This window comes from Bacillus rossius, chromosome 1, assembly GCF_032445375.1.
Source record: "Bacillus rossius redtenbacheri isolate Brsri chromosome 1, Brsri_v3, whole genome shotgun sequence".
In the NCBI taxonomy this organism is placed as follows: domain Eukaryota; kingdom Metazoa; phylum Arthropoda; class Insecta; order Phasmatodea; family Bacillidae; genus Bacillus; species Bacillus rossius.
In genome coordinates this window covers 16,344,574-16,362,352 of record NC_086330.1, presented here as the reverse complement: position 1 = coordinate 16,362,352, position 17,779 = coordinate 16,344,574, and the positions used below count along the sequence as shown (strand labels likewise).

Here is a 17,779-nt window from a genome sequence, read left to right as displayed (position 1 = left end):
TAATTAGTTTAAGTTTTATTTGTTTATTGCTTCAATTTTTTTTCTTTCAAACTATATATCTTGGTAGGTTTGAAAAAGAACTAAGTCAGCTATAGCAGTTTAAATATTAGTTTCATATATATTTTTTAACTCATGTATATATTTTTATATGGAAGTACATGTACAGGAGCTTAAATACATATATTTATTTTTGGTCAGCGAGATAAGGAGCTGTATAGTAAGGAAAGTTGCGGAGACCAAGCGTCGATGCAGACTGAGTGAGACACTTCGGCACTTGATGATGCGAGAGAGGGACTTCAAGATAATACAGTTCCACCACGCGAGGTCCCGTCCTCGATTACACAGAAAATAACTTTCCTGTAATTTTACCAAAAAAAAAAAAAATCCCCTGGAAACCAATTGCCAAGTAATATTTTTGTAAAGCTACGAGAAAGATACTGCAGTTTTGTACAATGCATGGCTATGGTTATTTAGGTATATCTACACTAATAATAAGACTGCCCGAGCCAAAAATTCCGTACATTAGTTGAAATGATGAAAAAAAAAAAAAAAAACTATTGGAAATGGCTATTGACGTTATTGAGATCTCAACAATAAATTTTCTGGTTTTCGTCTGTTTTTTCGTGCATCAAACAAAAAATATTTTCGGATTTTGATGCACTCTTTTAATTAGAAAAGTCAATGGCTAACTTAAAAAAATAAGCTGTACATAATTAGCAAATACCAGCCCTAAGGATGTGGAAAAGATGTAAATATGTTTTTGAGATAATTCATTATATCTCTGAAAGTATTTAAGTTCAAGAAAACATATTAGGTACCAAAAATTAATAACAGGAAAAAAAAATAAATTCTTTATATTTTTCAGAATTTAATCCCTAAGCGTTTAAAAAAGGAAAAGTATGTTTTAAAGATTAATAATTACGTCTCCGAATTTATTTAAGCTAATGAATGATTTCGCTTATCAATATTAAATATAAAAAATTACCAAACACTTTTATTATATTTTACGAAAATCAAAACTCTAAACAGTGAAAAAAGAGGTGCGTATGTTTTTAAGATTAATATTTTTTCTCCGAATTTAATTAAAAGTAACAAATGATATTGGGTACCAATAATAAACAAACAAAAAATAAAAGTAAAAACATTATTTTTATATTTTATGAAATGAAACCCTTAAGCGGTGAAAAATTAGGTAAGTGTGCTTTAAATATTAATAATTATATCTCCAAAAAGTATTAAGCGTAATATATTATATTGGGTAGGCCTACCAATAATAAACATACGAAAATTACCAATAATAATTCTCATATTTTCCGATTTCAGCTCCAAGTGGTGAAAAGGAGGTCTGTTTTTTAAGAAAATAACTATAACTCAGGATGTAATTAAAAAGAGTAATAACTTACAATAGGCTCCAACAACAAAAATTACGAAAATTACCAACCACAGTTTTACATTTTAATAAAATTCAATCTCGTAGGGATGCAAGAAATTTACATATAGATTGTAGATTAGTTGACTATCAAATCACTCAATTTACAGAGCAAAAAAAAAAAAAACACTTGAAAAAATACTAAACCCCGGCTTTGGTGCTTGATTTTCGATAAGTTATTTTATTTAAAATACTGCCCGTATCATTACTTTGAACAGTTAATTCTGTAAGTTTTACCTTTGTCTTTGTGAACCTTATCCCTACTTCCCTACTAATATTATAAATGTGAATGTTAGTTTGTTTGTTACGCTTTCACGCGAAAACTACTTAACCGATCATCATGAAACTTTGTATACATTTTCTCGGAGGTATTAGAATAAATTAATAATAATTAAAAAATAATTCTTTTTTACTAAAGATAAAAAAATCTCAAAATCTAGCTACTTTAACGCCATCTAGCATTCCAGTTATGAAGTTCCAACCCTGAGTACTGTAATACCGTTGCACTGTATTATCGAGGGTCAAAATTCAAAATTCCAAAATTATTTATTTTTGTTACAGAGAAATATGTTTTATTGATTCATTTATATTGTAATGATCTCTGATACTTATTTGATGGCTTCAATGCGAGCGAAGCCGCGGGTAAAAGCTAGTATAAATATGAAATCATGATCTGAAGTGAGAGGCGCCCCCTCAACGCGTCAGGAGACATCGCTGGTGTTGGTGACTCCCGTGCTGACGGGGAAGCCTTCTTTTCAACAGACGAGAGAGCCGAACGCTCGATCGCGCATCATCGGTTTTTTTTTTGGTTCATTGTAAATAAATATTGCGGTGTTGATTAAAGTATACTAATGGTCAATTAGGTTAGGTTAGCTACATTATAGATACTTTAAAACATTGTTGATTTGGTTAGGATAGCTACGTTAAAGATACGGAAATAAAGCCTGAATTTCGGGGAACTTCGGGTTTTTGGCTCTGTCCTCTGCGAAAAGTCCAGTACTGGACAATTAGCAAGGCGGACCACGAGTCCAAGTGCCCAACCCCCGCATGGTAGACTCTTTTCTACTCTGTCCAACACTTCATCCAGACCATCCTCTGTCTCCTGTAAATTCCTACACGTAATGCATGCCAATTTGCATCCCGCATGAATGTTCCCAGGGTTTTTCCCTGTGTCTATGCAGGTTTTACCTGGGCCCAACCTATCTCTAGTTATAGTCTAGATTTAAGAGTGAGGGGAGTTAAGTCATGGCGCCAATCGCTGCCATGGCTGGCCAATCCCCTCCTAGCACATGATGCATGCGACCCTCTCCCTGCACGGCTAATCCCAGCATGACTAGGCGTATAGGCTTCGGCCTGAGACGCACCTAGTTCCCTGCCTAACCCGGACCCCTCCAAAATACACTTAGTTTTAGTTAGGCTAGAAAAATCTGCGAAAAGGCTGGCTTCCCGTGCTGACGCCGGGTTGCGTGTCGGTGGCCGGCAGGTGTCTTGGGTGCGGCATCGGGACATCCACCTGCTCACTGTGGGCCGCTACACCTACACCAGCGACCAGCGGTTCGAGGCCATCCACTCCCCGCACACCGAGGACTGGACGCTGAGGATACGCTACCCGCAGAAGAAGGACTCCGGCATCTACGAGTGCCAGATCTCGACCACGCCGCCCATCGGCCACCCGGTCTACCTGACCGTCGTCGGTGAGTTCCTCTCGATCACAACTTTTAAAATCTTGAAGACCCTACCACCTTTGAATATATATACTCTATAGAAGTCGCCAGACCAGGTTAAAATTTCTAATACGGTTTTGAGGTAGTTGGTTAATTCACCGCCGCAATCGCCAGCATCTCTAGGGCATAGACTTGTGGTGGTCCCTAGCGGACAAGTGTCGAACTCTTCAAACACCCCTTCCCCATCCCGTTGAATGACCTTGAGCTACAGTGAATGATAAATGAGGGGTGCGGGGAATGACAGCGGGCGACATTGCTGCGCTCTAACGTGTAAATAACAACTAAGACGATACAGGGCGTTACGGCAGCGCACTGCAGCGGTGAAGTTCCCAAGCTGCTCATCATACGCTTCTGGAAAACGTAGAGTTAATCCTATCCACTCTCGACTTCTATACAGTATATATATTCAAAGCTACCACACACACACACACACTATCAGTCCAAACTGTCGATCCGAAGTATCGTGTGTGTGTGTCAGTGGCGGATCCAAGGGGGGGCACAAGGGGCAAGTGCCCTCCCCCTCCCCCCGAAAAATCAGTTGTCTTCTACATTAATATTGCCGACAAAAATGATTGTTTCTGAAACCAATTAAATATATTAATATAATTAATGAATTTCTTGCAGAATCATAAAATCTGGTGATTGGATGTTATGTGTAGTGTGAGTAGATTAAATACAAATTAAGTAATTTGAAGACATTTTTATCTCTGGCTACTCTGAAATCCTGGAGTGGCCCCTCCGAGGTGAACCTCTGTATCCGCCACTGGTGTGTGTGCAAGGACGGTGGACTGATCAGTCGGAGTTTATGGACTTCCCATCAAATCGGACTGTCAGCTCGAGAGTCCCCAGTCCGAACTTCCGTGGGAACAACGTCTCGCCGGGTCCAAACAATCAGTCCAAACAATCCGTCAATCAGTCCATCAGCTGAGTGTCGTGGCAGTAATCTTTTTTTATACTATTTTGGTTACTTTGCTATGTTTTTTTTTTCACTTTTTCTAACTACGAGTGAAACTGCAATTGGAACAGCCAAAATCTCTTCCATATTCTACGTTGGAACGATACACACCAACAACCGCAGTATCAACGAGGGGCGACTGAATTGTTGCCCATTGGAAGAGCAGCCCTTCAGGATTTTTCTGACAGTGGTTTATTTGTACAGAGACTGGAAGGGCAGCCCATCCAATTTCTGAAAACACACTCCTGTAAAAGTTTAAATAATCCTGAAAACTTGCCCCTTGGTTGGGCAGCCCATCAGGATTTTTCTAACAGTAGTGTTTTTGAAAGGTTGTCTGAATTTTTGCCCCTTGGAAGGGCAGCCCATCAGGATTTTTCTGACAGTATTTTTGAAAGATTGTCTGAATTTTTGCCCATTGGATGGGCAGCCCATCAGGATTTTTCTGACAGTGGTTAGTTTGTAAAGTGACCTAACCTAACCTAGCCTAACCTAACCTAACCTAACCTAACCTAATCTAACCTAACCTAACCTAACCTTAACTAACCTAACGTAACCTAATCTAAACTAACCACTGTCAGAAAAATCCCGAAGGGCTGCCCATCCAAGGGGCAACAATTCAGACAACCTTTCAAAAACACCACTGTCAGAAAAATCCTGATGGGCTACCCATCCAAGGGGCAACAATTCAGAGAACTTTTCAAAAACACCACTGTCAGAAAAATCCTGATGGGCTGCCCATACAATGGGCAACAATTCAGACAACCTTTCAAAAACACCACTGTCAGAAAAATCCTGATGGGCTGCCCATCCAATGGGCAACAATTCAGACAACTTTTCAAAAACACTACTGTAAGAAAAATCCTGATGGCTTGCCCTTCCAAGGTGCAAGTTTTCAGGATTATTTAAACACTTAAAGAAACATATTTTCAGAAATTGGATGAGCTGCCCTTCCAGTTGCTGTACAAACAAACCATTGCCAGAAAAATCCTGAAGGGCTGCCCATCCAACGGGCAACAATTCAGCTCCCCCATCCACGAGACTGATCGTGTGTGGGGGAGGCTTCAATTAAGTCCATACTGTCAGTTCGGACTGAGCTGTCCGAACCGGGAGATGGACTGATCTGGTGTGGGGGTATTAAGTCATTTAGCGAAAGAGTTGCGGGTTTTGAATAAGACCAGTTATTTACACACAAACGTACAATAAAACCTTAGCGAACTTTAAATATGTGATATTATAAATTTTCAAAAAAAAAATAATTTTTACCAATGAATTTAATATTGTGAAACGAAGGGAGGGGGAAGAGATTTTTTTTTACCGAAAATATCTTTTTTCTGTGTGTAAAGCTACAAAGTTTATAGACTCACAACAATAGATCTTACCGCATACCTTCAATTATGTTACTTTTTACTACCCTAGGTCGTCTCAACATTACGGTTTAAGCCTCGTTATAGTTTTTACGAAATTTGTCTGCAATTTTATTGAATTTATACTTATTTAGGTGCGTTATTAAAAAATGATGAGTGACTTTTTTTTACGGAACGCGTGCACCATACAACACAAATTTCACAGGATAAAAAAGAGACTAAATAAAAAAATGCTACATACAAATTAAAATTATTTTTTTCTTTTAAATCTTATACTTTAGTGATTGAACAATATAATTAAAATATTTATTCATTGTGAATATAAGAGATATAAATTTATTGTGTTTATAAACTTTTTCATGTGTATTAATGTAAGTGAGGTTATATTTCAGTACGTATAGTTTATTTCCATTAAAATTCTTTTAGGTTTATTAATTATATAAATGAAATTGATTAATAAAAAAACATTAGGCATATATATTGATTTTCATTTTAAATTTAAATTTATTTTGATTATTTTAGTAGATTAATTAACCAGTTTTTACATTTGTTTATATTTATAATAAATTTTAAGTATTTATTTAAATTTTTTAAATTAAATATACTATTTATACTTTACCAACCGTTTTATATCACTCCAATGATTTAATTATTTTATTTTCTTATTATAAATTATTTGCATTATATATGAGAGCTAGTTTTTTTATTACTGTAAGTGATTATAACTTCTAATGCCTGAATAAGTACCTATAGGGCACACCCGTTTTTATTGTACTTAATTTTATCTTAAGGGAAAGTTAATATTAAATTTAATAGTGTAAGAAACAAGGGAAACTATCGTGTGTGGCTGGTTGTGTTACGAGAGTGAAATTTCTGTAATTTGAAGATGCGCAGGTACGTCAACTGGTGTAAAATATCTGTGTAAAATTATCACTCGGCTATCAGTCAAAGAAACGGGGTGAGTTCACTCGTTTTACGGTCGGATGTCACTCACTCCCAGAAACTTCCCGCATGTTCGGATCATCCGGGAAGCCGCCGCTCATCTCTCCAGAGGTTCCCGCCCCAGTCGCCAGGGGCGCAACGAGCGCGGCGGCGAGACGCGAGGTGCGGGGGAAAATTATCAGTTGTAAAAGCGCGCGGCCGTATTGCCGTTTTGACGCTCAATTATTCGCGCTCCGCCATCCTTGCTTCCTGCCGTTATAAATTCGGCTGTTTAGTTGGGGTTTGGTGGGGTTGAGGGGGGAAGGGATTGTGCCGGGGTGTTTTTTGGAGGAGGGGAGGGGGGCATTGTTCGAAGCGAGAGCGGGCGATAAGGCGCTGAAGTGGAAGCCGAGGGACCATTGAAGCGTAACTTTACTCCCCTCTTGATAAGAGCAGTGACTGAGCCAACCACCGCCGCTTTCTGTGGATTTCCCTCCTCCCCTGATCCTGGCACTTGCAACCCACATGCCAGGATAATTTTAAAAAGTAAAAAAAAAAAAAAAAAAAAAAATCGCAAGTTAAATTTTAGCTGCGAAAACAGTGTTACTATATGCACTGCGGAGGATTTATTTTTACGTACCAAACTTTCGTGGAAAGGGACACACACATTGTTGAAGATGTGACGCCCTTTATTTGTCAGGAGCTTCAACAAAAAAACTCAAACCTTGACAGTTGAATATCGTGACGTATTAAGAAAAACAAATGCTGAGTCATATAGCTCCAGATCATATTATCATGTAAGGGCATTAATCATAATAACATTTTACATATTTTATAAGAATGTTCAGTCGTGAAATTATGTATGTTCACGGGAGTAATTGTTAAAAATTTGACGTCTTATCTTGAACAAGGTGAATTAGCATCACAGTTTACCCCGTCAATTTTTGCGTCGATTAAACACCAAAGTGATATTTAACAATTTTAACAAACAGCTGAAAAGTAATTGAATTATAAAACGCTTGTGTGTGTCGATTTGTTTCGCATTCTTGAGTAACCTCTATGTTGTTTCGGGGTTGCTATTGATGTTGCTATTGCTGAAAGAATGTGCTACGAACCAGTGATGTCTCGAGAGGCAGTTGTTGCGTGTCGTATCAGAACATACAGAGGCTGAGTTCCTGGTCGCTAAAACGTGACTGAGCTTAGGCACACTCATACTATCCAAGACTTGCTTATTACTGACCGTTTTCTTCAAAATAAAATTATCTTTAATTTCATCTGGTAATATAATCTGTGCCTCGAAATTGATTAAAAGTCGATATCATACTATTTTAGTTATATTTTCAATAACTAACAATAGGATATTGGTTTTAAAATACGTTGAGTATTATCATAGAGGATTAATGGTCATGAACGGTTCTTCTATTATCATTATTATTTTTGAAAATTACTAAAGTGTAATAGCTGCGAGAAGACTAGACAAATGAAGAATTTGGGAAACATCAATATATATGTTAAATCAATCAACTTTATGACGTAAAACACTCTTTATATTGACGCGGGCCTCTTCCAACTGAGTGTGGAAACTTGACGGACGTCGCTTGGTTGCTTTTTTTATGATCTGTTGATGTGGGGAGGGTAGGGAGGGACATTGTTCGAAGCGAGTGTGGGCGATAAGGCGCTGAAGTGGAAACCGAGGGACCATTGAAGCGTAACTTTACTCCCCTCTTGATAAGAGCAGTGACCCAGCTAGCCACCTGTAATAAAAAATTACATTTATTATCAAATTAATGTAAGGATTTAAGGTAAACAAACTAAGAACTATTAAAGTTATAAATAAATTTTGGCTTGATGCCTTAGTAAAAACTATACAATTAAATTTACAATTTAATATCACATAAATAGTATAACCCCAATACAAGTTTTTTTCATTCATAAATAAATTTACAATTAATTGCGTAAATTCAGCCACTTCCCCAACGAAAATATGTCTATCCTATACTAATCATAAAAAATTTGCAATTTTATATTTCATTTTAGTGATATTGTTATGCTTACAGGCCAATGTTACTCAACTTAATCTAATTGAAAATAAAATTATTTCATTGCATCTTTACAATAATAATAAATAACACAGGGCTAGAATATCATTTAAAGGCTCATAAAATGATAAATAATATAAATGCGTTCATCACTGACTGACTCTGTAACGATGTATGAATTATGTTTTCATGCGCTTTCAGTGCAATATTTTCATTGCTCTTTGCATATGTGTTATTCCTAGCATATCTGCCGAGTCCGTGGCGAAAATATAATATGCATAGGGGAATAGCGTCATATTTTGACGAGGCCTATAGTTTAAGAATTTTTCAGCAATCAAGTAAGCAGTGACTTATGTAGTTTGCCACGTTTTGGCCTCTGACGAGTCTCAGTGTGCAAACGTACACCACAGCTGGGTGTGGCTTTGTCAAGATCAAGAGTTATAAGTCAAGTGAAGGTGAATATTTAATTAAATACACATCAATGAAGATTATTAAATTACCAGAGAGAATCAACACACAATGTAGTTTTTCAAGAGGTTTTTTTTTTAATATTTTCTGATTATTTTATATAGTCTATATTAGAAACAAATTTCATTTGCACAATATTAAAATATATTATTATTTCAATGATATTTATTGTTTATAATAGTCCCAAGTATTTTTTTATTACAAAGTTTCCAAGTTGTGTTTTTCTGTGATAATTGTTTCTAAGTTATGTGCATAGAAAAGGTTATGTGTTTCAAAATTCATATCGTTATGACAGTTCTAAGTAATTACGTGTTTTTTTTTGAGAAAATTAATTTATAACAGCTCTAAGTGGTTTATTTCTAAGTTAAGTGTGGATTCAAAATGCTAAATGTCTACATATTCTTTGTCATATATGTAAAAAACATTTAAAATTATTCAAAGTTGCTTTTTATATGGGTGTGAACCCCAAACCTAACCAGACAAACTTTTCTTTCATCGTAAAGTTACAGAGATTACTAACATGTATTCTGTAAATAACTACAAGCGTAAAAAAAACACACACTCATAGTCCGGTCAAATTAGACCAAAAAATAGGGACGAGGTTACAAAAATTTCGACCCAGCTGAAAATTGGTAGGATTGTTCAAAACACCAATATAAATTAAATGTGAAAAGTGCTCATTGATCCGACACCTGGATAAAAATTTACTCGGGGTCAAATATCACAAAAAGGGGATTTTCACGATTTTCAGCAAAACGGTAAGTTTTGTCATAAAATTATCTTTGACAAAAATTGTAGATAAGATAATTATCTATAAAAATTGTATTGATCTCTTTTTTCTTAAGAGCCACCGTTTATGAGATAAAACGATTCAAAAAGTTGAAAGAGTTGTAATCGTCCTATAAGTACACCACTTATATACATCAATCAAGCTGTAATATATACAAGTAAAAATATAATTGCTATCGGTCAGTGTAACTTACACATAAAAAATATTATAAATATGAGAACGTCGGGTAAAAAGAAACCCAGTCCCTCATTTTATACGCCAGTGTAACCTTGACCAACATCTGTCTCCTATTCAATTGTCTGCGTAGCTAGGTTCGTATACCTGATTTATCTTAGAATTCCCAATACATTCAATACTATTAGTCTTTAGTGCCACTCCGGAGTGAAAACACGTGTTTATTTTAACCTATATTTTTTAACCTATTTCATGCTGGTTTCAGGTTTATAACAAAAATGTCAGAATATTGTTTTATTTGTGCTAAACTTTTAACTAAAGGAGAATTTGTTACTGTTGAACGTGGTATGAAGACATTAATCAATGCAAGTACTAAAAGAGCTGATGAATTTTCAGAATATCTTAAAGAGCAGAAATCTGTGACCATACATGTGGAGTGTCGTAAAAATTATACTCGAATGTGTTCTATTGCTGCAGCTATTAAAAGACAACATGAAGAATAAGAAGCCAGTACATCTACTGAAAGTCTTCCTCGTACTAGAGCACGTGTAAGTGAATCAGCTTTTTGTTTTAAAAAACAATGCTTATTTTGCGGCCAGGAATAGAATGAAAAGTATGAAAATATATATATATTCCTTGGATTCTCGCCGCAAAATTAAACAAACAAGTACACTTACATTTAAAGATTAGATTCTGGGAACTCTTCAAGAAGTTATCACCAACTGAATTCGCTTTCTTCTCTCTATGTGTGGAGCTCCTAAAAAAACTATGTGCTTAGATAAGTTTCGATATGCATGTTTCGTTAAAAATACTCGCAATAAAAAACAAGTGCAGTTAGCTTGTCTTCCTCCAACCTCAGCGGCTGGTCATCAACATCTTTTTCAGGTATATTACCAAGTTCAAGTGTGGCTTGGTTATCAGTTAGACCCAAATGACTGCGGTTGGAAGTTGGTCGACAATACATTACAGCCAGTTCAAACTTTACTACCACCTGCGCCGGAAAAACTGTTCAACACAATTTTTTGCAACTGTAAAAATGGATGTAGTGTTAAATGTGTTTGCAAAAAAGTTGGACTGTTTTGTTCTGTAGCATGTACAAATTGTCAAGACCGGTCGTGCTCCAATGTTGAATCACCAACAATTGAGGATTCATTTGATACTAACGAGGAGACATGCGATGTATCATTATTGGGGCAGTTTACTTGCACCCAGGATGAAGAAGAAGAACAAGGAGAAGAGGAAGCATAAGTATTAGAGAATTATGAATTAGAGGAATAAATTTCCCTATTTTTTTTTTAATTTACACAGCTTTTATCACTTTTATTATTTAAACCCTTGCCAATATATTTAATTATTCGATAGTTTCAAATTAAACAGAATCACAACAGTTCAGTGGAAGAGGCCTACCGGGGAAACCACATTTAAAAAAACGCGCTATGTACACTACCTCAAAGGTGGCGTGGAAACGTGTGCATATTATGACGATTACAACTATTTCAACTGTTTGAATCGTTGTATCTCAAAAACGGTGGCTCTTAGGAAAGAAAAGTATTTAGACAATTTTTTTAGATCTTTAATTTTTGTGTGGCCTAATTTTATGATAAAACTTACCTTTGTGCTGAAAATCGCGAAAAACCCGGGCGGATGATTTAGGGTGCGTTCACAAAGAAAGCTGGTTGCAAGCGCTTGCTAACAAGCGCCGACAAGCGCTAACCGGCGCGAGAAAATGTTTTAATGGTATCAAGTGTGTGTGTTCAGAGATAAAGCTTGTTGCGACTTGCAAGCGCCTGCTACAAGCGCTGAACGGCAAGCAAGAACCTGTTGATACTTGTTTTTCGGCGCCGGCAGCATTCAGTCGCTGACAACTACTTGTAAAGTCAACATGGATGTCGATGAAATTATTTCACAAGTGTTTAGAAGAGGACCTATTTTGGACAAACGTCTCAAACAACATGCGAATAGAGTGTACGTAGAGAAGTGTTGGAAGTAGATAGGTTTGGAAATGAACATTGAAGGTAAGCAAATTTATTTTTGACACTTGAATTTGTTATTTTAAGGAATACTACTGCACGAATAGTTAACTTTTGACCATAGGTATACTACAGGATTTTTAATACGAATTTTTTAATTTTTATATGAATAATTAATAGTAGTTTTACAAGACAATTATTAAAAGTTATAAGTGTACATACTATTTAAAATATTGTAAATATTTTCAGTCCTTTTATTAAAACTATTCAAATATGATTCAATTGCTCAAAGAACATTAATAAATGTTTGTTTAATTTTTTTAAAGAGACTTCCACTGAGTTCTGTAACTGTTCCACAGTAAAAAGCCAAAATACTTTTGAAGATATTGAACAGCAGAGGAACTCTCCAGATATAGGCGACAAGGAAGAAGTTATTGGGTCTGAAGATGTGGTAGTAGTTCAGTCCCAGCAAGATAATGCCGTGGATGATGACGATATATCCACAATAGCTGATCGTTTTTGCGGAATAGAATACTAGGGTGATACTTCACAAACACAAAACATTAGAAAACATACAACGGATCGAATCAAACGTAGAAGAACTGATGACTATACGTCTTCAATGCTGGAAATCGAGAGAAAAAAACTAGAAATTTTAACACAAAAGAGGATCAATAAAGAAGAAAAGGAACATGAAGACGAGCATTCATTATTCTTCAAGACGCTTTTACCACATGTCAGAAAAATTCGTCCGGAACATATTTTTCCATTTCGTGCAAGAATTCAGGAAGTTGTTCAGCAATTTGCATACTCCATGTTTTACAGTGTTGGATCTACACCTAGAAAAAACACTCCATTTTCACCTTGTGGCACTTCTAACCAGAGCGCATCCATGGATGAATATGAGGCAACACCAATTTCTGCAAATGAGTATTTTCACGGACTTGACCAATTATTAAATCTCAAATAAAAATAACTAGTTGAGGAGTTTTTATGCGTGTAAGAAACAGTAAATATTTCCAACAACATGACTATTATATTTAAATTCACAATTGTTTGTGTTTCCTTTAATTTACTCATTTTTATGTTCTTATATTAATAAATAATTGAAACTCCAACTATGTTGTGTTTTGTGGTACTTTAATTAATTCACTAGACATAAATAAAACCTCATTACTCACTCCGATACCATTACATAATTAATTCAATTCATCTCAGGATATAAGTGCAGATTATCTTAACAATACAAGATCCATAATAGTGCATAGTAAAAACTATATAAAAATTAATATTATATAGTAAATGGTTCCTAAAAATAATTATTATCAACCAAGACTTACGTCAAACAAATAACTATCCGTTCTTCGGGATGAATTGATTGCTTATGCCAGTTTCCCCAGCATTTGTCCAAATTTTAATTTTCTTGAGGATATAATTGAACGTCCTCAACTCCATCCTCACATAAGAAAAAAAACCTCGCCTTGTCCAGTTTTAGCTGAGGAAACAGATGGTGGTATTCACCAAATCTTCCTCTACCGCGGTTAATTACCTACATGTATACCGACTTTCTGTCTTCGCACTTTTAAATCTACATTTTCTAGTAAAACAATTCTTCATCACTAGAGGAAGATGATATCGCAATGAGAGTTGAAAGCCTACTAAGCTTTTGTTGTGAACACCCAACACTAACCACAAGCGCTTGCAAGCGCTGGGAACAAGCGCTAGGAACAAGTAACTTGCTACCAGCTTTCTCTGTGAACGCACCCTTAATCAGGACAGCTACATTAAAGAAACTGTAAAATAATGTAAACGGTTTCCTATCCCTGGATAGCTACATATTAAAAAGTTATTTGCTATGCAACCATAAAATGATTTTACAGTATTTTTAATGTAGCTATACTTACCTAACATAACCAACCATCCACAATGTTTTAAAGTATTTATAATGTATGTAGACAACCTATCCTAATCGACCGCAAAATTTAATGCCATGCCGGTTTATACAATGAGATATAACGGGGAGAAAAAAAAAGCGAGCATGAACTTCGGGGAGCTTCGGGTGTGGCTCTCTCGTCTGTGAAATGTAGGCTTCCCGTGTTCGGACAGGTGGCTGAACTGTTTGACAGGCTGCTACGTGGACGTGTGAATGAGGGTGTCTGTCACGGGCACGAAGAGTAGACGGTGTCGCGGTGGCTTCACGGTTGGAGGGGGGGAAGACAGCTAGCTCTCGTTCCCGCGCTTCGGTTGGGGAGGGGGCGGGAACCTTCCCACCCCTTGTTTGCGCTGGCACTTCGCGAAGCGACGGCGGTCAAACCCGGGCGCGCTAACGGCCCTCCAGGTTGTTTGTCGAAGACTGGCTGCCTGGGCACTCTCGCAAGGGCTTAACTGGGCGAGTTGCGCGCGCCAAACCCTCCCCCCCCCCCTCTGCCGCGGCCGAGCTGCTCCCAAGTAGCCGAATGGGCGCCTGGTTTTGCAGAGTCGCCCCGGTGCGCGTGGTGTAGGTGCTGACGTGAACGAACCCACGACTCGAACTATCGACGACGACGACGACGACGACGAAGTTCTTCAACATAGAGTAGCCTAAGATGCACATCAAGTTCCGTCCCTGCCCGAACACGCCCGAATATTCACCTTCGGCCAACATCGGGATTTGTTTTATTTTTTGCGCAGGAAAAATGAATTCAAATATTAAAAGTGGTCGGTTAGGTTAGCTACATTAAAACACTTTAAAACGCCATGGAAGGTTAGTTAGGTTAGTATAGCTACATAAAAATAAACAGAGATATATAAATATATATATAAATAAACCCGAGGTTGGCCGAAGGTGAATATTCGGGCGTGTTCGGGCAGGGACAGAACTTGATGTACATCTTAGGCTTCCCTTCAACATAGCCCCATCGCCTGGAGGATATTATACCTGACTTGTAGAGTCAAGGGGTGTGTTGTGTCTCAGTTGGTGATGCTCGCTGGTGCTTCAAGCGAGGTTATCGCCTCCGGACACTGGCGCGAAGTCTTCTCGTCGCGTGCGTATAGGACAACTATGAGATTTGAGTGGCAACCATGACATACAGCGATAAATGAATATAAACGTGTAATGCAAGTCCCTTGAGTGTTTTCAAGAATTTCTACCTGTTTTTGACGTGACAACGTCTAATAAATCGATGAACACCGCTGCACGCACGAAAAAGTGTCCCGTAACGCACATTGTCCCGTAACGCTAATTGTACGCTTGCGCCGCATCTATCTCTCTTCCACTCGATTGGAACATCCATCGATTTGACTTTTTCGAGGACATTTAACTTGAAACACTCCCATTCGTTTCCTACTTTTCCTATCATCGTCCTATCCTTAACAGAATAACACAGATTGGAAGAAGTTAAATAGCAAACATGTATAAAATTTATAGTCAAAATAATCTCTTCGTTAAAGTAATAAACAAATTTGAATTAATGAGTGCAAATAAAAGTAAATCCATCAATTAAATTGTTGATTTTATTTCACTTCTTTTTATACATACAAAAAAGTGACAATTTAATAAAAATGATTCAATTTTATTCATAAAAGTATGCAATCATTTCATCAATGTTTTGTTATGACGTTGTCACGTTAAACTATCGTCCGTAAACCGACTTTACAGACAACCAATTTTTTTTTCATGCCCTCAGCTTGTTCTAAAAACACATGTTTTTAGTCTTGTCTACTCTCCTGAAAATGCAGGTTGGAAACGAAATACGAAAAAAAAAAAAAACTCATCCGCCAGCAGGGAATCCTTAAATACTTTTCATGAACAGACAACACTATGATATTTGAGCCTCTTTTTAATACGTGTTGTTTCTCGTGAAGCTATGCACACCGTATGTGTGATTCGTATAGCCATTCCAGGTAGCCATTTTTGAGAACATTTTCTTGACTAAAAGAAAGTTATTGCCAGTTCACTTGGTAATCGAGTGTTTATATCTACAATCGATAGCAATATTTATACTTATGTTGAATGTTTTTATTAGAATGGGACAATGGTTGCAAGCGTAAGTAGATGATACCACACAAATAACTTACATAGAATAAATCACTTTATATATTAAATTTACCGTTTTTTTTTGTGCATTTGCATTTGCATGCTTTGCCTTAGTCATCTTAATAGCTATGATATGCTAACGTTGATACAGCCAATAACAACCGGGCATGTAAGACATGTCATTCTGAATAACTTGACAAACCTGTTTAATTATAATGAGAAATAACCCCGATAGGAGAGTGTTCATAGCATATAGTAGCTGAGTTAATATTCCAGGAATTGGTTTCAAATGCCTTGTAACCTTGGATGAATTTGTGTTTTATCTTATGTTATGTGACATCAAGTTTCAGTGATTGTAAAACTGGTTACCTGCCCCTTATATACATACATATATTTATTATATATATATATATGTGTGTGCTGCAGCTCATCTCATAATCATCGATCACATTCCAGATACAACATAGCGTATAGATCCTGGATGCTTTCAGCTTATTAAATAACGAGAAAAAAGCGCACCCACTTGTGAAGTGACATGTTAGGCGGTGGACCATAAGAATCGCTTATGGCTGCCAACGAAATGAAGTCCAGCAATTAATGAGGGAAGTTACAAGCGGTGAGTTGGTTGAAACGGCGAAACGGAAAGTTTTTACACAGTGAAGAACGCAAACGGAAACAATCCGAATTAGACATAACAAAACAATTACTGTAATGTTATACTTTAAAAGCTCTATGAAATTTTTTTACATGTTATTGTTGAAAAAAATCAATCACAAGGATTAGGCTTGTATAATATCAAAAATTAACCAAATTTTAACCAATATTTGCCTTTCGTCAAAGCAATACAAATTGTATAGATATCATGGCGCGAGAATGTTTGTTATTTATATTAGTAGCATACCCGTTCAAGCAAATTTTATGCACTGTAAACCCCTCTCTGTTCTACATTTGGGACAGTCATTTAATTTAAAGTAATCATCTCCTTTGCAGATATGAAGAAGCTATCTTGTGTAACACCATACTTAGGTTCCTAGAAATAACTGAAAATAGAGTCGGGAGGAACAAAAAGGATTAACTGTGTCGTAAACTGGGTTAAATAGAACCCGTTTGATTGGCTCCTTTTACTGCGGTAACCAGTCAGTGATAAACTTCGGGAGACGACTGGTTGTAAAATCAATCCCAGATGCACGAACGGGATTAGGTCTCATTTGCAGAGACATTAATTACTCGCCTTCAGCAGCACAAAGGCGGCGATAGCGACGCAATCTAGACCGCTGATTGGTCGACACAGTGTTATACCGTCGCGCGAACCGCTTAAACCTTCATGAAGCGAGTGTGCAATTATTTAATGTTGAGTGAAAAAAAATATTTATTCTGCTCTCAGATTTATTAATTTCTTTACTATGAGAACCATTTAAAATATGACTTGATGTGAATTCGTAGATGATATAATTTAAAAACTTAAGAATGTTAATTAAAAAAAGGCACGATTAATAAAACACTAGAGATTGGGAAAAAAAAACATTGTCACCTTAAATTACATTCAAATGTACATATTTCCCAAAAGTTAACATTATCTGTATTATGACATGATTGGTTTACCTTTTTTTGTGAATAAACCTTATTTTTATTTTTCAAAACATATGTTCTTACCAATACTGGTTTACTAGCGACGGCAGAAAGTTAACCATTCCAAAATATAAACTATGTTTATGATCACACTGTGCTTAAGTCACATAAAAGTAAATTTACTGTTAATGCCTGGAATTATTGGCAAGCATTTCTGAGGGGTAGTTAAAATAATTTGTGCAGTAGCAGAACCTTGGTTAAATTAATTCTTTCAATTTTCATGTTTTTTTGGAGTGATTGTAAGTTCACTCGATTTCAACAAACTAATCGAGATAGTTATATTTTGTATGTAACACCTCAC

General features: G+C 36.5%; 1 protein-coding gene across 1 annotated transcript in view; it reads left to right on the top strand.

The window, feature by feature from the left end:
* Positions 1 to 17,779, top strand: part of LOC134546148 (zwei Ig domain protein zig-8-like) — a 596,884-nt gene that overhangs the window by 375,910 nt on the left and 203,195 nt on the right. The window contains exon 3 of the mRNA XM_063388705.1: positions 2,913 to 3,123. Within this exon, the coding sequence (XP_063244775.1) occupies positions 2,913 to 3,123 (211 nt within the window). The remainder of the gene's footprint in view (positions 1 to 2,912; positions 3,124 to 17,779) is intronic.